The sequence below is a fragment of the Eptesicus fuscus genome, chromosome 13 (genome assembly GCF_027574615.1).
Source record: "Eptesicus fuscus isolate TK198812 chromosome 13, DD_ASM_mEF_20220401, whole genome shotgun sequence".
NCBI lineage: Eukaryota > Metazoa > Chordata > Mammalia > Chiroptera > Vespertilionidae > Eptesicus > Eptesicus fuscus.
In genome coordinates, this window is record NC_072485.1 from 43,791,539 (window position 1) to 43,818,757 (window position 27,219).

Genomic DNA, 27,219 nt, shown 5'->3' on the forward strand with positions numbered 1-27,219 from the left:
TTTGCGAATTGCCATTAACTGATTTTGTAACTATTTATCTGGCTAGCTCACTTTCCAGAGTCAATTCCTTGGGATCAAGGCTTCTATGATTTATTAACATTGTGGCAAGGTCAGGGAGGTTCAGAAATCCAGGAGCAAAGTGCTCACAACCTATTATTCCATGACTCAAACTAACAGCTGAGCCAAGACATGAGGTCAAACTGCTCTTGCCTTATAAATTTTGAGATAAAATATGTACAAGTCCCCCAGGAAATTAAAAGAGTAGAATAAATCAGCTAGTCATAAACTTCACATGAACCATAAGTAGCTAAGCATTTATTTTATTATGGTCTTTAGAGGAGCCTCTCTCTATACTCCTCCAATCCCATGACTACCTTATTTTGCCTTCATTCAGCATCCTTAGCAAATCTTCTTAGGCCATACTTTGCTTGGCCAAATATTAAAAACTAAAATAAAACACCAGAGACATAAAGGATCTTAGAATATATCCATAAAAAAACAACAATTACATATAAACAAGAGGCCTCTGAAAGGAGAATCAATTTTCCCAAGCTTATACACCAGAGCCTATAGGAGCCAAGGTTAAATCTCAGGCTTCTGGATCCCCAGCCCGGGCTCCTCGTGCCCCTAAATCACGCTGGTTCCTATGTGACTTCAGTTAAAGGAAAGGTTATGGAGATTATATATATATATATACACACATACATATATATTCCAGCATTGGAGACAATTGCTTTTTGTGTCATTTTAACCACATTAATCTGACTTTAGCATTCCCTTTGTTCAAGGGCACCTAAGATGTCTCCATTCAAAAATGTGTACTTGTATTTTTCTTTTCAACTTCTCCAACACCTAAATGATGTCTCAAATATCTCAATAAGACATTAGAAAGTTTTACAGATATTTTTTAAATTGAGATTTTTATCACTGACTTGCCACACACCAGGAGGCAAGCTCACTTCAGTGTCCACACCTAGCAAGGATTAAATGAGTAACGGGCTGCAAAGGTCCTTGCAGAGTGTCTAGGAAATCGCATGTACTCAATATGTATTGTTTTTCCCCTCACTGTGTTCTTTTCTTCATATGCATCCAAACAAACAAGAAGACTATTGGTCAAGGTAGCCTTTCTGCCATAAATCCTAAAACTTAGGTTTTTATACCCAGAATGGCTTTGGCCTTGCCCTTCACAGAACCCTGCTTTTATTGAAGCCTACTTCCTTCTCCCTTCTCTTTATATTCCCTTTACATTAGCTCAGTTCTCTTCTGTTTTCTCTGATCACCACTATGAGACTCTGTATAAAAAATGGGAATTGTAGCCAGGTGGGAGAGACAAGAAACAAACAAGGTCAGTCAGTCCTGGATCCTAAGGAATCAATTCTGGAAGGGAGGGAGACATCCAGGACCAGAAAAGATGCACTCAGCCACACAGAGAAGTGGCCACTGACTTTCTGGGACCCACTGGAAGATCTGAGTTCTGTACTGCCAGGAGAAATCCAGAAAGGTGTCCTGGAGGGCTAGCGCTGCATCACATGGCAACTCTGTGGCCTTCTAAAGCCTAGGGCTCCCAGATCCCCCCTCCTCCTCCTACAGCCCCATCAAAAGGAATCTGAGATCATGCCATGGCCTTGCTTTGTTAGAGGTGGGAGAGGAAAGAGAAGGGGCAAATAGTGGTATGTATTTCTGGAACTCCTCTTCCAAAAGAGGGTGCCTCACAATCCTCAAGCATGTCTGCCGGGTGAAAAGCCTCTAGCTGCTCTACTTGTCATCCATAATGAGGAAATGAACATGAAAGGGGTTCAAAAACATTTGAGTGAGAGAAGAATAAAATATATAATCACTTCCAAAGGGAAATGGCTGTGAGTTAGCCTCTAGGAATTGAGTATGTAATATGTATAAGAAAAACTGTGAGTAAAGGCAATACATGATGCGGGCGGGGGGGAAATGCCTAAATGTTGATGAGTGACTTCATAACAGTGGACAAGTGAAGTGTACAAATATGCAGTTGGAAGTGTTGTGTGAGTGCATGAACCTATGTGTAACCTGAGTATTATGGATACATAAATGCTACATATATGTCAGTATGGGATGAGCAGGGATGGGGCGCGTGCATGTCCAAGAGTATAAAGGTCAGGAGGCAGTGTGTGTACATATTTGTATAATAAGAGTAAGATGGCAAGAGAGAGAGCTGTCAGTAAGTGTTTTAAGGGTATGAACGGGATCCTTTATAAGGCATGAGTGTGTCTATGTGAATAATGAACATGTTGAGAGTATATGACTGTGAAAGTCTGTATCTGGAACAATGCCCTTCTATAGGCTGCATGTTAGTGTACCTATAGAATATTGAGGGAAGAATTCACATGTTTTTAAAAAGGATGAACAGCTTTGTGCCTTTGCAGAAACATGTGTTTTCTTTGTTGCTATTTTTGCAGCAACTCTGACAATGAAAAGATGATGTCCAGAGGCAATAATTTCCTCCACATCCCACTGCCCCTCCCTCTCCCACTCCCTTGGTGACATACATAACTCACACTAACTCTGGAAGATGCTCTCATTAATCAGTGACACATCTGAATTAAACAATATTTTCAAGAATATGTTTAAATAAATACTTCCAAATGCCATTGAAAATTCAAATTCCTAGTGTCCTTTTAACAACTATCTATGAATTACAGCTAAAACATTCCCATTCAATTATGCTTATAAGATGTTAACCTTGTGAAAAATACAGTTGAAATATTTTCCTTGTAACTAATTGATATTTTTGAAGTATTTTTCAAATGTCTTTCTTCTTCCATTCAACAGAGGGAAATAGTAGCCCAGCCGGTGTGGCCAGATGACCATAAAATGTACAGAAAGGATGTTTGCCTGCATTTTCCCCAAAACAGTGATTTCATGAATGCATCCATTTCCAACTGAGAAGACATCATCTGAGGTGTCTCTGACTCCTTGGTTCCCTCTCTTCCAGTAAGTGCAACTCTCAGAAATCCCCAGATCAGAAGGTCTCACCTGAAGTGTCCTGCTTCCTCCTGCCATGGGATTATTCAATGTCACTCGTCCTGCTTCCTTCCTCCTGACTGGTATCCCTGGTCTGGAGAGCTCTCACTCCTGGCTAGCTGGGCCCCTCTGTGTGATGTATGCTGTGGCCCTTGGGGGCAACACAGTGATCCTGCAGGCTGTGCGAGTGGAGCCCAGCCTCCACAAGCCCATGTACTACCTCCTGTCCATGCTGTCCTTCAGTGATGTGGCCATGTCCATGGCCACACTGCCTACTGTGCTCAGAACCTTCTGTCTCAATGCCAGAAACATTGCTTTTGATGCCTGCCTAATCCAGATGTTTCTCATTCATTCCTTCTCCATGATGGAGTCAGGTATTCTCCTGGCCATGAGCTTTGACCGCTATGTGGCCATTTGTGATCCCTTGCATTATGCCACTGTGCTCACCCATGGAGTCATTGTTGGAATGGGTGTAGCTGTAACTGCTCGAAGCTTCATCACCCTCTTTCCTCTTCCCTTCCTCATCATGAGGCTGCCTATCTGCAGGTCCAATGTTCTTTCCCATTCCTACTGCCTGCACCCAGACATGATGAAGCTGGCCTGTGCTGACATCACTATCAACAGCATCTATGGACTCTTTGTTCTTGTATCCACCTTTGGCATGGATCTGTTTTCCATCTTCCTCTCCTATGTGCTCATTCTGCGCTCTGTCATGGCCATTGCTTCCCACGAGGAACGCCTCAAAGCTCTCAACACATGTGTGTCCCATATCCTGGCTGTACTTGCATTTTATGTGCCAATGATTGGGGTCTCCACAGTGCATCGCTTTGGGAAGCATGTCCCACGCTACATACATGTCCTCATGTCCAATGTCTACCTTTTCGTACCTCCTGTGCTCAATCCTCTCATTTATAGCGCCAAGACAAAGGAGATCCGCCGAGCCATTGTCCGCATGTTTCGCCGCATCAAAATGTGAATTTCACATATGGCTTTCAAATATGATATTTATTGTAGCCATAGGCTGCCATCTATGGTATCATCATGATCATTGTCATCATCGCTGTGTCATCATCAAGAATAAATAGATATGTGTCCTGGATAAAAAAGTAAAAGATCAGAAAATGGAATGACAAAATTTGTAACACATGACAGATAATAGTACTTTCAGCAAGCATGGATGGCATTATTAGAAAGATAAATATTAGAAGCAATTGAGAGATTTGACAAAGTTTTATAGAAGAAAATTAATCCAAACTAAGAATCATTTTCTACAATAATAAATATTACTAATTTATACATTAAGTCTTTAAAATGCCAGGTTCTCTTCCAAATTATTTTTGTGCATTAATTCACTTATTATTTATAGCAGTCCTATGAGGTACAGAGAATTAAGTAAACTGTTCAGAGAAACACAGATAATATGCCATTCAGAGGAGATTCAATACGAGTCTGGCTCCAGTATTTGTAAGCATTATAAATACTGCCTCTCTAATAGCATCACTATTAACATTACCATTGCTCTCCTTGCTTTCACCACCATTTTCACTCCCCAAAATTCATGAGCTGTTTTAACTTCACAATGTGAACTTTGATGTACTGTCAGAACTTGCCATAAGATATATGAACAAATGTGATCCAGGAAAACTGATGGAGTTGGCATCTAGAAAAAACTCTATCTATCCACCATGTAATCCTCCTCCAAGAGAAGCAATGTTGAATATCTGAACCATAAACATCTTTTTGACACTGTACTAGATACATGACTTACCTTTCTCTTCCTTTTCTGGGATTTAAATTTGCTTCCATACAATGGCATGATAATAGATGTTAGAAATTATGTATTTCTAGAATTTCCAGCTACAAAAAGGCATGTGGTAGACTGAATAGAGTGTTAATGATTTGGACACTAGAAAATAATTCTTTCAGACTTTCTCTTAGATTTATTTCCCTTCCATTCCTTTTCCTTGACATCAGAGAAGTAGGATTCAATAAAAATCCCTTGATAATTTTAGTGGTCTCAAACTAAATTTGGGCTGAATTCTAAAGTAAAATAAGAGAGATGTCCTACAGAGTGTAACCTAAATCACCAGCAAAACTGGGCAAGAGTCCCATACCAATGGAGCATATAGTCATCTAGAGTTTTCTTCTCTATAAAATGCTCTACTGAGAAAATATTCAGAAGTGCCAAGTGCCTGAAGGAGGGAACTATTTCTGAATTAAGATACTGTAAATATTCAGGACCCAGTGTTTCCAAAAGATGTTCAGAAATTCAATAAGAGACTCACAATATATATGTGGTTGTCCACTAAAGAAATCATTTTGGGCCGAAACCGGTTTGGCTCAGTGGATAGAGCGTCGGCCTTCGGACTCAAGGGTCCCAGGTTCGATTCCGGTCAAGGGCATGTACCTTGGTTGCGGGCACATCCCCAGTAGGGGGTGTGCAAGAGGCAGCTGATCGATGATTCTCTCTCATCGATGTTTCTAACTCTCTATCCCTCTCTCTTCCTCTCTGTAAAAAAAAAAAAAAAGAAAAGAAAAGAAAAAGAAATCATTTTGGGGAGCATGATTGAATAACATAACTCAGCATATATATAACAAATAATTGAGGTATTAGATGTCTAGAGTCAGACTATGGTCTTAGTTTCTAATTCATGCAAGAAACTATTGCAACATAAAATAATAATAATTTATAATACCTTGAAAGTTTAGTTTTAAATGAATATATAGATGCAAAGACAAGGCTTAGGATAGCTACTATATGGAAGCAAGGGAAATACTTCCTTCCAAGGGAAAGAAGAGAACACATCCTTTTGACCACAGGACAAACTTTGAAACACAATGGTATAACAGAAAAAAAGAAGGAACGGCAATATGAGCCTCCTAAAAGACCCTCTGGCTCCTGTCCACTGTTTCCTTTCTTTTTGCTCCATCATTAATTAGAAATGCTGCTTATCTATAGAGGATAAAGGGAAAAAAAAATTGTTAGGTTTTATCTCTTATTATGAGGCAGGGGCTATAAGAAAGTTTTAGAGCCACTCCTGCAATTTCCCTTGTAAGAAGGTCTCAGGTAAGTCCTGTTCTTTTGTTTTAAGTAAAAACTTTTCTTTTAACTCCCTTTATTTAAAAAGATTTTCTTTGAAGTCAACATTTTCCCCTATTGATAGTAAAATGCTTAGACTTTGGCCTAGTAAATGGAGAAAAGAAATTCTTTTATTTATTTATTTACTAGTGTCCCGGTACACAGAGTCATGCACATTGAAAGGAAATTAATTAGAAGAAATATTTTAATATCGCTATTTGCCCTTTCTCTATAATAGAAGTGTCAACCAAATTCACGATAGACAATGACAGATTGAAACACATTGTGATTGGCGCCAGTGAGAGCTTTATATGTATCGCGCATGCGCTAGTCAACTTAGCCTTTTATAGATACAGAATAAATTTGCTTAATTAGACCTGCTTTCTGACTTAGCTAAACTTTTTCCAGCCCAGTGAAGCACCCCAACTTCTCTTTCAGGTAATTGTCAGCAATACAGCAGTAAATATCAACACAAAGCCGATTATTATTGTAGATCACGCAGAGAGAACAAAGGGTAAAATATTTAACTGTAGCAGTGTTTGAGTATATTCTGTGCAGTGAGAAAACCTTGAAGTCATTTTCAAGTTCCACCATTTCTTACTTCTTTTCAGTCAGGTCAAGTTTCTAAACTTTCTAGATCTCCATTTTCCTGCTAATGAAAAGAAAATAGGATTCTACTAAGTCTCCTATCTACCTACTCCAGAACTTCTGTAAGGATTAAATGAGATGAGGCACATAATAATGCATCACAAACATTTGGTTAAAGTGTAAAATGTTTGCACCTGGCTATAAAGGAAGTCATGTTCCTGGGGTGAAGAAACTACAAGGATGCTAGTCGCTAGGGAGAGGAACCCAGGCGTTGCTATGTGATGTCATTATGCAGCACCCACAGCCACCGTTTCTGGGCTGGGCTGGGCTGTGGGTCACAATTTGTGCCGCCATTTGGTGAGGTGTCGCTCCAGAGTGGTGGGGCCTGTGTCCCACTTGGGGGAATCCAAATGTTGGTTTGTTGGCACCAAGTCCGTGGTGCCATTTATTTTTAATCATAACAGCTCCTGCATTTAGCATCTGCCCCCTGGTGGTCAGTGTGCATCATAGCTACCAGTCAGATGGACAGACACTTAGCCTTTTATATATAGAGATTGTTTAAAGTATTACATATCTCTCCTTTTTCCCTGACTGACCCCCCTGCCCCCCAGAAAAGAAATTCTTATACTTCTTTTATTTTGAGCCTCATAGGCCTACCTCTAAACTAAGAAAATGACATACTGAACATGGTTCAGCTATGCCTGTGAAGGGACTATTTTGAAGTTTATGGGGAGGGAGAATCTCTGCATAAGAAAGGTCATTAGTTAATCTTTCCTTGTCATGGGAGTATATCTCATGCTCTGGGCCCATGCTGGGTGGGTTGATGGAGAGAGAAGAACCTAGAATAATACTTTTGGTAAGATAGTATACATGATCTCTGTGCCTCACTGTAAAACTCATAGAAAAGTTAATATAAACAAGATGTGATAAAGAATTGAAAAAACACAAATCCATATTATGTGGACTTATATTAAATTAATTTCTGTGTGAGCCCAGGAAGTGGGAGAACCTTCATAAAAGAGAGCATGGTAGAAGAGGGTAACACACAGGCCCTAGGCGTGGCTCACCATCAATCTTACTTTCTGAGTACCAGTCCTGCCTCACGAAGCCATCTCCAGACCTGATCAGATCTGCTCAGACAAGGCCACTATGCTTCTACAGTTACAATTCAGTTGGACAAGATGTGCCCTTCACCCAGAAACTGCTTTTTAAAGAATAAATAAGAACAGGGCACAGAGGGTCTATTTTCTGAGTTAGGGTGTTGATGGATTTATCAAAGTAGGAGTGGGTGCATGTGATTTGTGTTCATATTTACAAGTTGTTTTTTTCTTCTATTATCCATGAAAAACTTGTTTATCAACTATATTAAATAAATACAAGAGATAAATTATCCATTAATTATTTTATTAGGTTTTTTGTACATGTGTAACTCAGAGGTCAGTTGATAGCAGCTAAATATTTGATATTTCACTGAAAATTGCATGAACTTCCAATACTCTTCAAATGGAAAATATTATCCCCTGCCAAAAGTTTTATAAATTTCTGGTTATGTTTCACTTATTTAAAGCACTAGTGTGTGGCAGGCTTTATTAAAAGTTTAGATGAAAAAGAGATCTCAGCTAATATAAATGCAAAAAACAGAATCAGTTATTGGATAATCTTGATGTTACATCATTTACTGCCAGCCAATTTGCTCAGAATATTTGTCTCCAAACTGTTTTTCAGCCTTCATTCCTCCTAGCAGAGATATGTAGTTACAGACTTTTACTCAACCCCAGGTCTAAAAAAAATGTGGAGAATTTTGGAGGGGAAAGGATACAATTTTGGTGGAAAACTATTTTTCTTACAAGCTTTTTTGTTTGCTTATAATAGACATAACAGCTCATTTATTTACTTATTTATTTATTCACTCAATATTTATTAAAACCTAAATATGGCAAGCATGGAATTAGGTGTGAGGGCTCAGTGATTATGGAATATAGTCACTAGGTTTTATGAGAGAAACCTACCTGAAGACAGATGGAAGGGGTATATCAAAGGCTCCTGAGATGTGTTTAATAGATACTTTCTTTTTTTCAGTACCTCTTGCAAAGTTGCGCTGTGTTTTGAGTGGGTGAACTGTATGGAGGAGTGTTACTGCTGGAAATGTAGTACCCATCCATGTGAACTATTTAAAGGCTACCAATTTACGGTAAACATCCCATATTACTGGGCTAGGAGAAATGAGCTTCCTGCATGGCAATCTGCATTTTTATAACGAAAGGCAGACTCTAAACAACCATGGATCAGAGTCAACTTTTTTTTTTCAATTTTTTTTATTAAGGTATTATATGTGTACATTCAGAGTCAACTTTAATTATTAGTTTCAATAGTGACAGAGACAAATTATTCTGTAAATCTTAAACAGTTTAGAACTGCTAGATAAGTGGCTTTTCCTGTATTTGACATGACATTATGAAAACAAATCTTTTGTATAATATTAATACAAAAAAATCTGAGCGTCACCAATTTAATAAACAAATCCTTGTCTAAGTGTAAAAGATGCAAGTAAAATAAATCTGAAATTCAAATAAAGAAACTCCTCTTAAACAGATACAAACCTTATATAACTGGGTTAGAAACATTAGGTTGGAAATATTTCCCATGTCAATTACTCAGCTTATGAATGGAGATTGATGGTACATTAAACAGGAAATATCACTCAACATTTAGAATCCAAATATCTACAAGAACATTTTTACAAATGAAGTATAAAAATAAGTTCAGGGTTATTAGGGGGAAGAGATTTATAAGACACAAGTCAAGTATAAATGGACAATTAGGTCCTATTTTTAAACCAATCCTCATTTATATTCAATGCAATTTCTTAAAGAGCCCCCTTTGCCTTCAGTTCACACAAAAATATTATAAACAAGTTTATAATTTATCATTTATTTAAATGTCAGTATACTACTTGAATACTATTAGACCAGTTAGAACAAATACAATTTATCGCAAAAAGAAAAATACAAACAAACTTCATTTCTAAGTCTGTCAATTTTTAAAAATTTTTCAATATTTCTTAGGCAATAACAAAGCATATATGTATAAATACATATGTATAATGGATTATTTTTTCATATTAAGAAAATAACAGCTTATAATTTTCTGTCCAATCAACATAAATTTCTATAATGTATATTCCACATAAACAGTTTATGTGTGTGTGGGGGGGCACACACACACACACCCAAGTAGTCTTTATCCAGCTACCAACTGGAGGGTGAGTGCTCTGTAATACTGAAATAAATTCCTATCACAGTTTTGTGCAGTGATTCTTTATTTATTCAGAGCTAAGCTCACACATTTGTAATCAACTGGTGAGACACACAAAGAAACATCTCCCAAAGTCACATGCCTTTTGCTATCAGGAGCCAGGCTCTGTCCATCTCCATATTCCCATTGCTCAGCACAGAGCTAGGCCCATGGTCGTCATCTCATGTATGTTTGCTACATGAATCAATAAGGGATCACTGCACAAAATGCTGACAGAAGTACTTACTGTGTCACACTGGTACTCACTCTTCCCATCCTCATGCCTTATTCTGTGACTTCTCAATTCTGTTACTGAGATTGAGATGTAATTTTTAAAAATAAGCCTAAAAAATACTGAAGTCAGCTATGTGGTTTCTAATATTCAGATATAGAAACTGAAGCATGAGGATATAAAAAGATTTTTTTCTTAAAGAAGGAAGATTCGCCACAGCAACCCAGCACTGACTGCAGGACTGACTTCCGGTTTCTCGAGCCTCCATTCATGATGGACCCAGGGTTTTTATATATTAGGATTATTGGAGATATTACCTCTAGGTGTCTAGTCTTTTGTTGTTGTTGTTGTTAATTTGGCATTCATGAGGTATTTAGAGGATATTCATAGTTATATTTCTGTTATGTTTAGGGCATCATCATGTCACTCAATTTCTATGTCTTTATTTTAGAAAAGTTATTTTACGATACTATGAGAAAAAAAGCATGGAAAGATGTAAATATTTCTCTCTTTTCTGCATCCAGTGTGGCTAGAGAGCAGTCCAGTTCCTGAGTAGGGGCAGCTGGGGATTGAGAAAATGAAAGAAAGAGACAAACACAGACAGAAGGAAAAAGCTGGGTGTAGACACTTTGTTAAGTGTCTACAAGCCTGAATGGTCTGTGTTGTGTGTGCTTTGCATGAATTTGCAGAGGATTCAAATTCCTGAGACATTTCATTACAATGTAAGACAGCTGATATTTTGAGTTATGGGTTTTAGCCAGGCTATACTATACAACTAATGGCAGTTAGCCAATCACAGGTCCATGCATATGGATATCACAGGAGATTGAAATCCTCCAAAAGAATAGCAGAACACACTCACACACACACACATACACACACACACACTCACACACACACAAAGCAATAACAAAAAACATACAAACAAAAAACCACATAGGGTAGATGAATTTCCAGAAGCTTTCTTTCTGATCACAGCTTATATCCCAATAACATTTTACATAGCCTCTTACGAATCTCCTTAGTCTTAATGGAATAAATAATTGGGTTGAGCATTGGAGGCACAAAGAGATAAACCAGGGACATGAACTTGTGCACATGCTCAGAGGAATGCTTCCCAAATCGGTGAATCATGGACACACTAACCATGGGCACATAAAAGATAAGCACAGCACAGATGTGTGACACACAAGTGTTGAGTGTCTTAAGTCTTTCCTCCTGGGAGGCAATGGCCAACACAGAGTGCAGTATGAGAACATAGGAGAGAACGATGAGCAGTGAATCCACACCAAAGGCAGAGATGACAATGAACAGGCCATACATGCTATTGATGGTGGTATCTCCACAAGGCAAGCGGATAAGGTCTGGGTGCAAGCAGTAGGAATGGGTCAGCATGTTGGCCTCACAAAACGGCAGCCTCCTCAGAAGAAAAGGCAGTGGGAAGACCATGCAGAAACTGCGGATGATGATGGATACGCCTATGTGAACCACACGGAGATCAGTGAGCACAGATGAATAACGCAAGGGGTTACAGATGGCCACATACCTATCAAAACTCATAGCCAGCAGGATCCCAGACTCTGTCCAGGAAAAAAAGTGGATGAAGAACATCTGGGTTAGGCAGGCATCAAAGGCAATCTCAGGGGCATGGAAGCACAAGACAGCCAGTACAGTGGGCAATGTAGAAAAGGACACACCCAAGTCATTGACAGATAACAGAGACAGGAAGTAGTACATTGGCTGGTGCAAGCTCTGCTCCTCCTTTATGATGAAGAGAATTAGAATGTTGCCCAGGACAGAGATAGCATAAAGCAGCAAGATGCAGGCAGTTAACCAATGCTCCAGGCCCTCCATCTCTGGGAAGGCTGTTAGTGTGAAGCTGGTAATGCTTGAGATGTTACTCCCAAAACTTTTCATGAGGTCCATGAGAAGCTTTTAAGGAAATACAACCAGAGTGAAGTGAGGTCAGAAAGTGGAGGATGTAAACACCAAGAGAGGTCACTGTCCTCAAGATGGAAGGGACAATGACATTTATATTTGACTAGAGGCCCAGTGCATGAAAATTCATGCACTCAGGGGCGGGGGTCCCTCAGCCTGACCTGCGCCCTTTCACAGTCCAGGATCCCACTGGTAGTGCGGGGAGTTGGCCTAAGCCACAGTCGGACATCATTAGTGCTGCTGTGGAGGTGGGAGAGGCTCCCTCCACCACTGCTGCGCTCGCAGCCGTCAGCTTGGCTTGTGGCTGAGCAGAGCTCCCCCTGTGGGAACACACTGACCACCAGGAGGGCAGCTCCTGCATTTAGCATCAGCCCCCTGGTGGTCAGTGTGCATCATAGCGATCAGTCATTCCCAGTTGTTCTGCCTTTAGGGTCAATTTGCATATTATCCTTTTATTATATAGGATATCAAAGATCATGGAAGGGTAAGGGAGAACTGGGTCAGGGCTCATTGGCTCTAGCCCAGTCATATCCACAGATGGGCCATGGACTCCAACTCCTTCCCCACAAAAATCCTTTGACTCTTTTTTTTTTTTACATTATCTCATTCTTTCTGTCTCTGCCTTTTATACAGAAATATTCAAATCTTTTCCAGTGGTGGAAGATGGTTTTGCCCTTTTTCTCTACCTAATGTTATCCACCATCTTCTTCAAGAAGCAAGATACAGCCCTAACTGGTTTTACTCATTGTTTAGAGCATCGGCATTCAGACTGAAGGGCCATAGGTTTGATTCAAGTCAAGGGCACCTACTTACTTCAGTTGCAGGTGGGCTCAATCCCTGGCCCACATTCAGGGTGTGTGCGGGAGGCAACCAATCAATGTGTCTCTCTAACATGGATGTTTTCTAACTCTTTGTCTCTCCCCATCCCTTCCACTCTCTCTAAAAAATCAATGGGAAAAATATGCTCAGGTGAGAATTAACAAAACAAAATAAAAAGAAGCAAATACAATATGTCCTCTATGGAGTTCTTTCCTTAATACTCTCTACTTACTAATGCATTCTTTCTTGTACAAGGGAGGACATTTTTGTCTATATTCTGAGCTGAGTCTCCTCTCTCGCTTGCACTAAAGCATCACTCCTCATCCTCTCTTTGTTGCTTGAGCTCCTCACTTATTCACCAAGAGTCCAGAGCTTCTTTACCCCTGGTTGCTCATGCTTTTTCTTTCTGGCATGTTTACATCTATTTTCGCTGTTTAGATTAAGGATTCTCAAATTGTGTTGCATGTTGGAATCACTTGAGGAAGTTGAAAACCTTTTTTTTTTCTTTCTTTTTTTTTTTTTTTTTTGCATGAGCCTTGTTCATATCAGTTAAACCAGGAACTCTAGCAGTGGAACTCAAAAATCAGTATTTTTTAAAACTTCTCAGGTGATTCCAATAGGCAGGCAAGTTTGAAAACTAGAGGTTTAGATAATTTCTATGAGCTTCACATGTATCCTACCTCACAACAATTTCTTCTTTATTGAGGATTAACTTCAGGATTAACTATCATAGGAAACAAGGACAAACAAAAACCCTTTTTATTGCCCTCACATGTTCTTCTAGTAATCACTCATTTCTCTGCTCTCTTTATAACTAATATCTTCAAAACTACTTTCCACTCACAATGTCCTTCTAATCTCTTCTCTGTGTATCAATGATCCCAAATCTATGTCTCTACCTCAGAATTCTCTCCTAGCTCTAGACTCAAGCATCCAACTCCCTATCGACTGAAATATCTCACCAGCATCTCAACACAACAAATATGAGGTTAAACTGTTAAGTAGTTACCATACTTGATCCTCTCCAATGTGTATCATCTTATAAAAATCCATCACCAGGGCAGAAAAACCTTGGAGGCATCTCCCACTTTCTCTCATTCACAGATATAATTGATCTATAACCACCTTTCCAAAATATACTAAGCACTGGCTTTCCTCTCTATTTCATTTCCAACTGTAATTCATCCCTCAGCATCTTTTACCAGAATTTATACAAGACCTTCCTTGGTGATTGACCTGCTTAATGTCATGCCCCTCTCTAATGCATTATCCACAAAATAGCCAAATTATTGGTTCATAATATAAATAAAATGATGTTACATTATTATTGAAAAATCTTCCAATGGCTTTCCTTCCTTTTTGAAATGAAATTCAAATAGAATTCAAGCATCTTTACTATGGCATACAGCAGCATTAACACTACCTGGAAACTCATCTTCCAATTATTCTAATTATTCATTGCATCCCTGCTCAATGTTGTATTTCCTTGTTGTATATCCTCATACATATTTTTCTTCCTGACATTTATCACTCTTTAGAATTATAATGAATTGTTATATATGTTTGGTTATTTGATTATGTCTTTCCCCCTCAATAAATTGTAAGTTCCCATAATTGTCTGTTTTCCTTCTTATTTTATCTTCAATGCCTTGCCATGTCACCATGCTTAAGAGCCCTGGATTAAAACTCAGGGATTACCAGTTCTCGTTCTAATCAATAAATACTGATCACACAAATAAATTACTTTAGGAAGAAGGTATTATGAGCTTCTTCAAATATTTGTACCCTAAACACTTCAGAACTTTGAAGTTATGAATGAGATTTCTACAGACCTCCATGAGGGAAGAGCTGAAATCCCCATTTACCTCTGCAGGGCAGCTCTGGTGGATGGAAGGAGAGAGGCAGGTGAAGTGTCTACTAGGGAAGAAACACTAAGAACTCTGTACACTCTGCATACAACCTCCCTGCCAGCCTCCACCCCCTCCATGCCCCGAACTGTAAAACTGCCTCTTAGGAGTCCCCTGAGCCCAGTACATCCCATGGCTCAGAGGTGGCTGGGTCAAGAGGGAATACAAAAATTGGGGGTAGATGGCTCCTCTGTGACTTGGAATTTAAGGTCTTCATTTTGTAGAAGAGGATATGATGCCCAGAAATAATCCGTTCAGTAGGTGAAAACAGAGCTGGATTGAATCCCAAACCCTCTGACTCTCACAGCAAATTTGAAAGAAAAGCAGTTTCTGTCATATCTTTCAATTCACTTTCCAAATTATAAAAATACTTTTAAATATTTACATAATATTTACATAATTTAAATAATTACATCATATTATTTCCATTGCCAGTATGATAAAGTTCAAACTTTTATATGGGCCTGTGCTATGACAACTGCCTTCCTTTCAAATTTTATCATAAGACATTTCCCCTTTGTTGCTTTTTCTATTGCAACTGTAATCATCTTTCTGGTCCTTGACTATGGAAGGCTTACTCCTTCCTCATGGCCTTAGCAAATCTACTTCCCCTGTCTTGGAAGCTTTTCCCCATTTATCTTCCCTTCTCCTGGCTAGCTTCTTATCCATTAGCTAGCTCTTAGCTTAACTGTCCTATGGAAGATTCCCCTAACATCTTAGCCTAATAAATATTTACACTACATTCTGCATTGGTCTTTTCTAGCACCTGCAGAGTTGTGATTATTGATTTAATGCAAACAATAAATTATGTATCCGGTGCCTCTCCTAAATTACTATGTAAATTCCGTGAAAGATGAGGCTCTGTCTTTCTTATTCTTTAATATACTCAAAGCACTCAGCATAGGGCTTAGCAAATAGTAAGCATTCAAATAATACTTTTGCCATAATTAACACTATCAGTGTAATAGCATCAGCCTTCTTTCCATCTGGAAAGTGGGTTGCCATGGTATCCGGTGAATCATGTTTTAGGGTACAAAGGACATGAATACATCTATTCAATTTATGCTGTTTTGTCAGTGTATCTAGATTCTTATCAGCCCCGCAGTGCAGAATGACCTGCACTTGGTTGTTTACTTAAAAAAATTTACGTATTTTTGCCCATCTAAACCAACTATTCATTTCTAGATAGAATCTTTATAAAGTAACTGTATCACTTCTTACCTTAATTAATCTAAGCCAATGTGCACCGGAGAAACCTTTGACCCTACAGGCTGTGTGAACATGTCCCTTCTCTGGCCTACCACATATAGTAATCACGGCATCTTATGTCACTAGGTGATAACTATTTCCATTCATGTATACTCATTGAGCAGTTTATGTGTTGGTCAGCTCCACTAATATATTTAAACTCTACAAAAGCCTTATGAAATGGATACCACTGTTTTGCCTATAAGAAAACTGAGACACGCTGACTTAAATAACTTTTCCAGAAAGTGTAAGTGGCAGAACTGGCGTTTAAATCTAGACACTCTTTCTATTTTGTTTGTTAGTTTATTTTGTTCATTTGATTCCACTTAAGTGAAATCACTTATGCTTATTTCACTTAGCATAATACTCTCCAGGTCCATCCATGCTGTTGCAAAAAGTAAGATTCCTTTCTTTTTTATACCTGAGTAATACTCCATTATGTAAGTATACCAATGGCTTTTTTATTCACTTCTGGGCACTTAGGTTGCTTCCAAATCTTGGCTATTGTAAATAATGCTGTAATAAACATAGGGGTGCAAATATTCCTTCAAAATAGTGTAACAGTTTTCTTTGAAGTGGAAATGCTGGGTTATAAGGTATTTCCATTTTTAATTTTTTGAGGAAACTCCATACTATTTTCCACAGTGGCAGTACCAATCTGAATTTTCACCAACAGTGCTTGAGGGTACCCTTTTCTCCACATTACTAGCACTTGTGCGTTGATTTATTTATTGTAGCCATTCTGGCAAGTGTGAGGTGATATTGTAATTTTAATTTGCATTTCTTTGATGATTAGTGACTTTGAGCATCTTTTCTTATGTCTATTGGTCATCTGTAAGTCTTCTTTGGAGACATGTCTATTCAAGTCCTTCGCCCATTTCTTAATTGGATTGTGAGTTGTTTTTTTTTCTTTCTTTCTTTTTTTTTTCTTTTTTTTTTCTTTTTGGTGTTGAATCTCACAGATAAAGAGAACAGACTGACAGTTGTCAGAGGGAAAGGGGGTTGGGTCTGGGTGAAAAAGATGAAAGGAGTAAACAAAAAAAAAGCACACCCATAGACACAGACAACGGTATGATGATTACAAGAGGGAAAGAGAATAGGGAGAGGCAGAAGCGAGTAAAGAGGAGATAAATGGTGATGGAAAGAGACTTGACTTGGAATGGTGAACACACAACACATTATACAGTTGATGTATTATAGAATTGCATACCTGAAACCAATATAATTTTATTAACCAACTAGAGGCCCGGTACACAAAATTTGTGCATGAGGCAGAGGTCCCCTCAGCCCAGCCTTCACCATCTCCCTGGGATCGGGCCTAAACAGGCAGTCGGACATCCCTCTCACAATCTGGGACTGCTGGCACCTAACTGCTTACCTGCCTACCTGCCTAATCGCCCCTAACTGCCCCCCCTGCCAGCCTAGTTGCCCTCAAATGCGCCCCCCTGCCGACCTGATCACCCCTAACTGCCCCTTGCCAGCCTGGTTACCCCCAACTGCCCTCCCTGTGCACCTGTTTGCCCCCAGCTGGCCCCCTGCCAGCCTGGTCACCCCTAACTGCCCCCCTTGCTGGCTTAGTCACCCCCAACTGCCCCCCTCTACTGGCCTGGTCACCCCTAACTGCCTCCCCCCACCGGCTTGGTTGCCCCTTACTGCCCCCCCTGCTGGCCTGGTCACTGCCAACTGCCCCCCCCACCACCACCAGCCTGGTAGCCTCCAACTACCCCCCCACCCCCCCCCGCTGGCCTGGTCGCTCACACAGCCTGCTGTTCAGTCATTGGGTCGTTCCTCATTAATCCCTCTGCCGGCCTTGTCGGCCCATGCAGCCTGATGTTTGGTCGTTACTGTTACTGTGATGGTGTCCTGGACAATTTGCATATTCATCTATTATTAGTATAAATGTTGCCCTAATAAATTCAATTAAATAAATAAATAAGGCCCTGGCTAGTGTGGCTCAGTTGGTTGAGAATCATCCCATGCATCAAAGGGTCGCTAGTTTGATTCCTGATCAGAGCACATGCCTGGGTTTCAGGTTCAATCCCAGGTTGGGGCATATACAGGGGGCAACTGATCAATGTTTCTCTCTTACATTGATGTTTCTCTCTCTCTCTAAAATCAATTAAATAAACAATAAATACATAAGTAATAAAATGAAATAAATAAATTGATCCAAGTACTCTTAACCATTATGCTATATGGCAATATCATAAGTTCAGAGTTCAGAGGGTGAGTGCTTCTCTGCCTTATTCTCCATAAATCCTTTCAGTGTCTAACATGGTGCCTAGCACACCATGGGTACTCAATAGCTAGACAACAAATAAATGGATGAGTCTCCTTTGTGATCTGGTATCTCGCATTTCTCCACCAAAACTAAGACCATCATTGTTTAATACATTTAACGTTAGAAGGCAATAAGAGAAAAAACAAGAATTGCAACAGTTTTCACAGTCATGTCACCAATTCAAAATCACACTAAAGGGGGGAGAGGGAATGGGAGATATCTATAATACTGTCAACAATAAAAAACACATTTAAAAATGGAAAAAATTGCACTAGTCATGGACTTGGGAAAAAGACTGCCTGGATTAAACTCCTGTTCCTTTACTGACTATCTGTGCCTCAATGTCTTCACCTATAAAACAAAAATAATAATTTTGCCCACATCATAGCCTGCTGATAGAAGATAATGATTTTTAATAATAAAATAAGTTTTGAACTTTGACTAGCACATAGTAAGCTACCAAGAAATGGTATCACTAGTATTACTTTGAAGCTGACAAAATGAGTATCAGAGATTTTAAGTGACTAATCAAGTTAGCCTAGTTGAATCAAGAGATCAAGTGGGACTAGTCTTGACATCAGCCTGCCACAGACAAGTATTCTGTCATTTTGCTTTAAACTAATTATCTGATATTATTCTGTGACTACAGGATACACTTTCTGGCTTCCACAGGCTTCTGGTAAAGTGGGATGTGGGAAGTAAGCATCTGGTGTTCCTGATATAGTACACCATGTAGAATGAGTTTCTTAGGACCCAGAATCGGGCCCTCATAGGAAGTAATAGTGACTCTCTACTGTCCAAAGTTACATCTGGAAGAGAATGGCTTCCCTAAGAAAAGGAAATGCTTATCCCTTAAGTGCTTGGAAAGCATCTGTGGGGAGCCAGCTGGAGTACCAACACTCAACCTTCTCCCCTGTGAGGTTCACCTCCTAGGATTGCTCAGCTTATTCTCATTTGTCTCCATTTCTCTCTTTCTCCCACATACATTTTATTTAAACCATAATGTATATGTATCTTAAAAAGTAGACAATGCAGATAAATAGAAAGTAAATCTTCCTAATTCTCACTAACCAGACAACTACTAATAAAATTTGTTAATGGTCCCAAATACTTTTATATGCAAATGAATAAGTACTTAACAATAATATTACATGTTTGTGTTTTTACCCAAAAGAAAATCATCAACATACTAGAAATGTCATCTGAAAAATATTTCATTTGAAATACTACTAGTACTTTACAGTGGTTTATATATTATTCTAAGCTTTACTCTACTAGAAATCTGTTGTTGTAGCCATATCTTTTATTTTAATTAGTATATTTTTAATGTTTTAGCATTGGGAAGTTACCTCTATTCCTGCCCAATCTCTTTCCTTTTTAGAGCATTTGAAAGATGTTCAAATGTATAATAATATTAAATTAACCTTAAAGTCATGTCATATTCCAAAATATATTCAGAATTAAATAAACTGAATTTGAAAAAAAAATAAAACTTTTGATATTTGTTTAATCTTCCAGTAAAGCACATGTTTTGTGTCTATTCATTCAAGTTTATTTCTAGACTATTAACTATAGTTACTCTATTCCTTAAAATTTCTCATTAAAATATTACTGAGATGAATTGATTTTTAAGTTTGATAATTGATATATTTAGTAATTAAAATATTTGCTATGTTTTTAAAATCATTAGTTTTGCATTATTATGTTATATTTTGAAATTTTTTTCAAATTTTGGTAATCTTTGCCTTTCAACCTTAGTGCTTTCTTGATCTACAAATTACATTACTTGCAAATAATAATATTACATTTGCATTCATTCATTTATACAATCCACAAGTATATATGAAATCTACTAAATAATTTTTGCAATATTAAGCTCTAGGGATAATCTGGTTATTCTAAAAGTAAGTGTTTTCCTTATTGAGTACTTATATCTCAAGCAATGTACTAACCATCTTACTTATATAATCTCTAAACTATAAAAACATAACAAACTGGTTATTTTTGTAGTAAGTTTATGAATGAGTAAAGTAAGGTGCAGAGAGATTGGGATTTTCCCAAGGTTTTGATTGATCTTGGACAAAATTCACACTCTTTCTAATATTAACAAACAATCCATTCTTTCAAGAAGCTTATGATTCAAATAAGGAACTACATACATTGAAGGACAGAATCATATCTAGGTGCTATGATCTAATTCTACACAAATACATTAGAAGTAAAAAAAATAACAAAACATCTGTTTTTCCACTGTTGCAGGTGAGGGACCAGGTAGATTGAGGGCAGGTAGTAAAGAAAGTGCTGGAAATGCTGAGTCAGTGTCTGTTTTGATAAATAATTAGAATGATCTGTAGTTTCAAGCATATAAAAATTGACAAGATATTTCAAGTAAAGGCTACCAAAACAAAAATAAAGAGGCATACCGTAAAGTAACTTGTTGGCCTAGCAATCACATGTAGTTCTGTATAGTTGGAGTAAATTTTTATTTAGGGGACATAGGGAAATAGTTAGGAGGAATAAGACATAAGAAATGGACACAGTGGTCATATTATTAAAGTATGGGATTTGGACTTTATCCTTAATAAAAAAAAGCCATTTAAGGCTATGGATGATTTATATTCAGATAAATTTTTTAGGGAGATCATTCTGGCTGAAGCTTGGAAAAGTGAGAGAAAAGAATGGTGAACATGTGGGAGATATTGCCAGAGTGAAGTGAGGGGCAATATTGAAGGCCCAGAATGGGCTAACAATAATGTTGAAGTAGCAGCAAAGGTTGGATAAGCCAAAGTATAATTAGAATGTTCAGGACTTGGTACCCAATCCTATATAATAAAGAGAGAATATGCTAATTGACCATCACTCCACCACAAAGATGGCTGCACTCACAGCTGAGGCCAAGTTCCCTTAAGGAGTCTTAACGAGCAATCATCAGGGACCTGAGGCTAGGCCCTCCTCCGCCCCCATGGGGCTTGACAGGGGACCTTAGGCTGCACCCCCCACCTGACAGGGCTTGACAGGGGACCTCAAGGTGCGCTTCCTATCCTCGTGTTGGGCTAGGGGACCTCAGGTCGCTCCCCCTACCCCAGCGCCAGGCCGGGGGACCTCAGGTCATGCCCCCAACCAGGTGGGGCTTGACAGGGGACTTCAGGCCATGCCCCCCACCCCAGCACCAGACCAGGGGACCTCAGGCTGCATCCCCCTGCCTGGCTGGGCTTGACAGGGGACCTCAGGTGGTGCCCCCCACCCAGTGGGGCTTGACAGGGGACCTGAGGCTGCACACCCCTCCTGGTACTGGGCCAGGGACCTGAGGCTGCTCACCCCTGCCTGGCAGGGCTTGACGGGGGACCTCAGGCCATGCCCCCCACCATGGGGGCTTTATGTAGGACTTCAAGGCAAGCCCCCCGCCCCGGTCTGGGCTGGGGGACCTCAGGCCATGCCCCCTATCCTGGCGCCAGGCCAGTGGACCTGATGCTATGCCCCCTGCCCAGCAGGGCTTGACAAGGGTGGGACTGGCTGGGTCTGGATTTAGCCCAATGCGGGGAGGGGGAGGGCGGGTGGCCAGGTCTGGATCTCACACGATTTTGAGGTGCACTTGGGTGGGTGGGGACTTGACTCTGGGTCCCATGGTGTGCCCCAGACTCTGACAGGAGGAAGGTTTTCATATACATTTTACTAATTTTCTTTCATCTCTGACACTTCTATTATAGAGAAAGGGCAAATAGTAATATTAAATTATTTCCTCTAATTAATCCCCTTTTAATGTGCACGAATTTCATGCACCAGGTCACTAGTTACAAATAAAGGGATAAAATAAAATAGCTCATTTCTCTCTCAAGGTTTGTTACATTACTGAAAGATTCCTCTAAAAAGTAGTAAATAGCAAAGTCCAAAAATGGCAAAATTGTTTTCCCCTCATTTTAACCAGAAGGCAATTTAACACATTAAGTAAATATACAGATGACATTTTCTTTTTATAGAGGACAGACTTTTTGTTTCATTAGATATCTTTTCTGAAATCTACTGTTTACATATTTTTTCATTATCTTGCTCATTAACATAATGAACTATATTGAGGGATTTTTGGAAAATGTGTCTCTTTTTTAATCCTAGGATGCATCAACTATTCTTTGTCTATATTGCTTAATTGCATTTAAAACTTTTAGTATTTATACATATTTTTTTATTATATGCTTAATCTATAGAAATTTTGCTGATATATTTTTTCTGTATCTCTTTATCAAGACTATATTTGACCTTTTACATAGCTTTCAAATTTTACTTTTAATTTAAAATGTATAAGAAGAGTAATCTATTTCTTAAAATTTTGCAGAAAAGTAAAGAAAAAGATATTGTACTATAGTATGTTGGAGATGGTTGGTGTATAGTTGTCAACTTTCATCCTTTTTTCTCAATTACCACTTAATTCTTTATTTACATTTTATAATTCTCCTCAAAATACCAATTTTTTTCAAGATTTTGAATTACTTACAGAATGTTCTACTATCATTTAAAAAATAAATCTAATTTACTAATATATATGATTTTTTAAGTTTTATTATCCATTTGATTTGAATTTCCAGAGGTTGGTGTATTCTGTCAGCTTCTTAAAGAATTAGTCATTGGATTACTTTCACTCTTATCCATTCACATTTGTTCATTTCTCTTTTTTAATTATTTTTAATTATTTTATAAAGTATTTTATTTTTTTACTAGAGGCCCGGTGCACGAAATTCGTGCACGGAGGAGGGTTGTCCCTCAGCCCAGCCTGTACCCTCTCCAATATGGGACCCCTTGAGGGCAGTCGGACATCCCTCTCACAATCCAGGACTGCTGGCTCCCAACTGCTTGCCTGCCTGGCTTCCTGATTGCCCCTAACCGCTTCTGCCTGCCAGCCTGATCACCCCCTAACCACTCCGCTGCCAGCCTGTTTGCCCCCAACTTCCCTCCTCTGCCAGCCTGGTCACCCCTAACTGAGCTCTCCTGCAGGGTTGATCACCTCCAACTGCCCTCCCTTGCAGGCCTGGTCCCTCTCAACTGCCCTCCCTTGCAGGCAGGGTGCCTCCCAACTGCCCTCCCTTGCAGGCCGGGTGCCTCCCAACTGCCCTCTCCTGCTGGCCATCTTGTGGTGGCCATCTTGTGTCCACATGGGGGCAGGATCTTTGACCACATGGGGGCAGCTATATTGTGTGTTGCAGTGATGATCAATCTGCATATTACTCTTTTATTAGATAGGATAGAGGCCTGGTACAGGGGTGGGGGCCAGCTGGTTTGCCCTGAAGGGCGTCCCGGATCAGGTGGGGGTTCCCTTGGGGCGTGGGGAGGCCTGAGCGAGGGGCCTGTGGTGGTTTGCAGGCCGGCCACGCCCCCTGGCAACCCAAGCGGAGGCCCTGGTATCTGGAATTTACTTTCCTTCTACAATTGAAACTTTGTAGCCTGGAGCGGAGCCAAGCCTGGGGCTCCCTCCGAGGCCGGCAGCCATTTGTGTTGGGGTTATAATTGAAACTTTGTTGCCTTAAGCAGGTGGGCCCGGCCAGGGTGTGCAGAAAGCTTTGCTTCCCCTGTTGCCGGCGGCAACCCTGGCCTGCTCTCTCAAGCTCCATTCTGCCGCCATTTGTTTGAATTTGTTTACCTTCTATAATTGAAACTTTGTAGCTTGAGTGGAGGCTTAGGCATGGCAAGGGCAGGCGGAAAGCTTGGCTTCCTCTGTTACTTAGGAAACCTTGCTCTCTGTGGCTGTAGCCATCTTGGTTTGGGTTAATTTGCATACTCGCTCTGATTGGATGGTGGGTGTGTCGGAGGTATGGTCAATTTGCATATTTGTCTATTATTAGATAGGATAATGTCCTTAATTGAATGCTTCATTTCTTAACTTTTACTCTTTTGGTTTTTATAAAAATACTACCCAAATTTACCAAGTTTAATTATTATTGAAATTTATATTTTTTAATACAATTTATATGCGATTACACTTATTTCATCCTAAAAGCTGTGGTGGACAGTGTATGTCATTGAAATAAATATTTACATGCATAGCTATAGCCATTATAGCATATATATTATTTTAAACAATATTCTTTTGACATAGTTATTTTATTTTATTGTGATAAAGACACAACATGAGAGCTAGTCTCTTAACAAATTTTAAGTGTGCAACACATTATTGTTGACTATAGGTACAATGTTCTATAGTAGATCTCTACAGCTTTTTCATCTTGCTTAACTAAATCTTTATGCCCATTGATTAGCAACAAACTCCTCATTTCCCCCTCCCAAGCCCTTGATAACCATTATTTCACTCTTTGATTCTATTAATTGGACTATTTTCTTTACTTCATCTAAGTGAAATTATGCAATATTTATCTTTCTGTGACTGGGTTATTTCACTTAGCATTATATCCTCAAAGTCACCCATGTTGTTGCATATTGCAGAATTTTATTTTTAAAGGCTGAACTAATATTCCATTGTATACATATAGCACATTTTCTTTATGTGTTTATTTGTTGATGGATATTTAGGTTGTTTCCACACCTTAAATATTGTGAATAGTGCTGCATTGAACATGGAAGTGCTAGTAGTTCTTTGAGATCCTATTTCAAATATTTTGGATAAATATATCATATGGTTATGTCACCAAAAGTACAGCAAAAATAAATAAATAAATAAACAAGTGGCCTGCATCAAACTAAAAAGCTTACATACAATAAATAGAATAATCAAATAGTATAAAGGCAACCTATGAAATGGAAGAAAATATTTACCAACCACATATCTGACAAGGGGTTAATCTCCTAAATAAATAAATGTACAATTCTATAGTAAAAGAACACATGGGCTAAAGAGTTGAATAGTCATTTCCAAAGAAGATATACAAATGCCCAAAAGATATATGAAAAATGTTCAATGTCTCTAATTATAAAGAAAATGAATATTGAAACCACACAAAAAATCATTTTACACTGGTCAAGATGGCTTTTAGCAAGTAAACAAAAGATAACAAGTCTTGGCAGGGGTGTGGAGGGGTCTGGACCTTACACACTGATGAGAATGTAAAATAGTGCATCTGTTATAGAAAATATGATGAAAGTTCCTCAAAGAATTAAAACTAGAACTATGTTTACCATCATACTGGGGAAAAGAATCCTTCACCCATTGTGGCACTATTTCCACAGTAATAAGTAGTTTTCTTTGTGATAATTCACTTTAAACAATTATAATAAAAATACATTGTGACAAATTTGGAGAGTGATTATGAGAGTGTACATTTTTTAATTAAAAAAGAAAAACGTTTTTTGCTAAATGATAAACCAGTTTACCTTGCCAAAACATGTTAATTAGCATCTTAACTAGTGCCAGGATATCATTAAGCATCTGGTGGCAAAAATCCTAATAGGTTGGTGCCCAAAAGCAAATTTTAAAAGCCTTGTCAAAATAAGTCTGGAAAACTCAAATTTGAGTAACAGTAAATATCTTCTGAGTCTTGGCCTTTCACCATGATTCCTGCTTAAAACTTGGTTCCCATTAGTATTTTGAAAAGCCTCTGACGAATCTCTTTGGTTTTGATGGAATAGATAACAGGGTTGAGCATTGGAGGAACAAAAAGATAAATGAGGGACATCAGTGTGTGCACATACTGTGGAGCATGCCTCCCATAGCGAGCTGCCATAGACACACCAACCATGGGCACATAGAAGATGAGCACAGCACACATGTGTGATACACACGTGTTGAGTGTCTTTAACCGTTCTTCCCAAGAGGCAATGGCAAGTACAGAGCGTAGTATAAGCACATAGGAGATGAGAATTAGTGCAGAGTCCAGACCAAAGGTAGAGATGACAATGAATAGACCAAAAATATTATTGATGGTGATGTCACCACATGGCAGGCGGATAAGATCTGGATGCAGGCAGTAGGCATGAGAGAGTACATTGACCTTGCAGAAAGACAACCTCTTCAGAAGGAAAGGCAATGGGAAAACCATACAGAAACTGCGAATGATAACAAACATGCCCATGCATGCCACGCGGGCATCAGTGAGCACTGTGGCATAGCGCAGTGGGTTACAGATGGCCACATAGCGGTCAAAGCTCATAACCAGCAGGATTCCAGACTCTGTGAAGGAGAAGAAATGGATAAAGAACATTTGAGCCATGCAAGAATCAAAGCTGATCTTCCTTAAGTGAAAGCAAAATGTGGCCAGTACTGTGGGCAGTGTGGAAAAAGACACACCTAGGTCATTAACTGACAGCATGGACAGGAAATAGTACATAGGCTGATGCAAGCTCTGCTTCTCCTTGATAATAAAAAGGATAAGGGCATTGCCCACAATGGAGACAATATAGAGGGTACCAAGGAGTAGAAACATCCAATGTTGGGAGGTCTCCAGCCCTGGAAGACCAGTCAGGGTGAAAGGTGGAAATTCTGAGCTGTTGTGGGGGTGACCTCCCATGCTGGGACTATTTCTTAGATTCTATGACAACTCTCCTGTAAAAAATAAAATAATACAATTTTATCAATGGCCTGAGCCTAATATTTTAAGACTCTTAGATACCATCCAGCTGCTTACTTAATGACATTAGTCGATTTTGTTCACCAAATCATTCATTCTTATCTCTCATTGTCACCGACATTTCTGAAATTGTCTGAGTTTTCTCATTTTTTCTAGCTGGCTAAACAGATTACGTTGCCTTTTCTTTACAGCTGTGCCTATTGCCACTTTGCTCTTTTTTAAAAAATATATATTTTATTGATTTTTTTTACAGAGAGGAAGGGAGAGGGATAGGGAGTTAGAAACATCGATGAGAGAGAAACATTGATTCAGCTGCCTCTTGAACACTCCCT

The 27,219-nt window shown here is 39.1% G+C and overlaps 3 protein-coding genes across 3 annotated transcripts; 1 reads left to right on the forward strand and 2 right to left on the reverse strand.

Annotated features, from left to right (window-relative positions):
- Positions 1-3,031: 3,031 nt before the first annotated feature.
- LOC103303448 (olfactory receptor 51I2) lies at positions 3,032-3,970 on the forward strand. Its single transcript, XM_008160450.2, has one exon. It carries the CDS (start codon positions 3,032-3,034, stop codon positions 3,968-3,970), a length of 939 nt encoding a protein of 312 aa, XP_008158672.2.
- A 7,189-nt stretch (positions 3,971-11,159) lies between these two features.
- On the reverse strand, positions 11,160-12,104 carry LOC103303447 (olfactory receptor 51I2-like). Its single transcript, XM_008160449.2, has one exon. The coding sequence runs from the start codon at positions 12,102-12,104 to the stop codon at positions 11,160-11,162; it is 945 nt and encodes a 314-aa protein (XP_008158671.2).
- A 13,778-nt stretch (positions 12,105-25,882) lies between these two features.
- LOC103303446 (olfactory receptor 51I2-like) lies at positions 25,883-26,827 on the reverse strand. The gene has a single exon (XM_008160447.2). The coding sequence runs from the start codon at positions 26,825-26,827 to the stop codon at positions 25,883-25,885; it is 945 nt and encodes a 314-aa protein (XP_008158669.1).
- Positions 26,828-27,219: the final 392 nt, after the last annotated feature.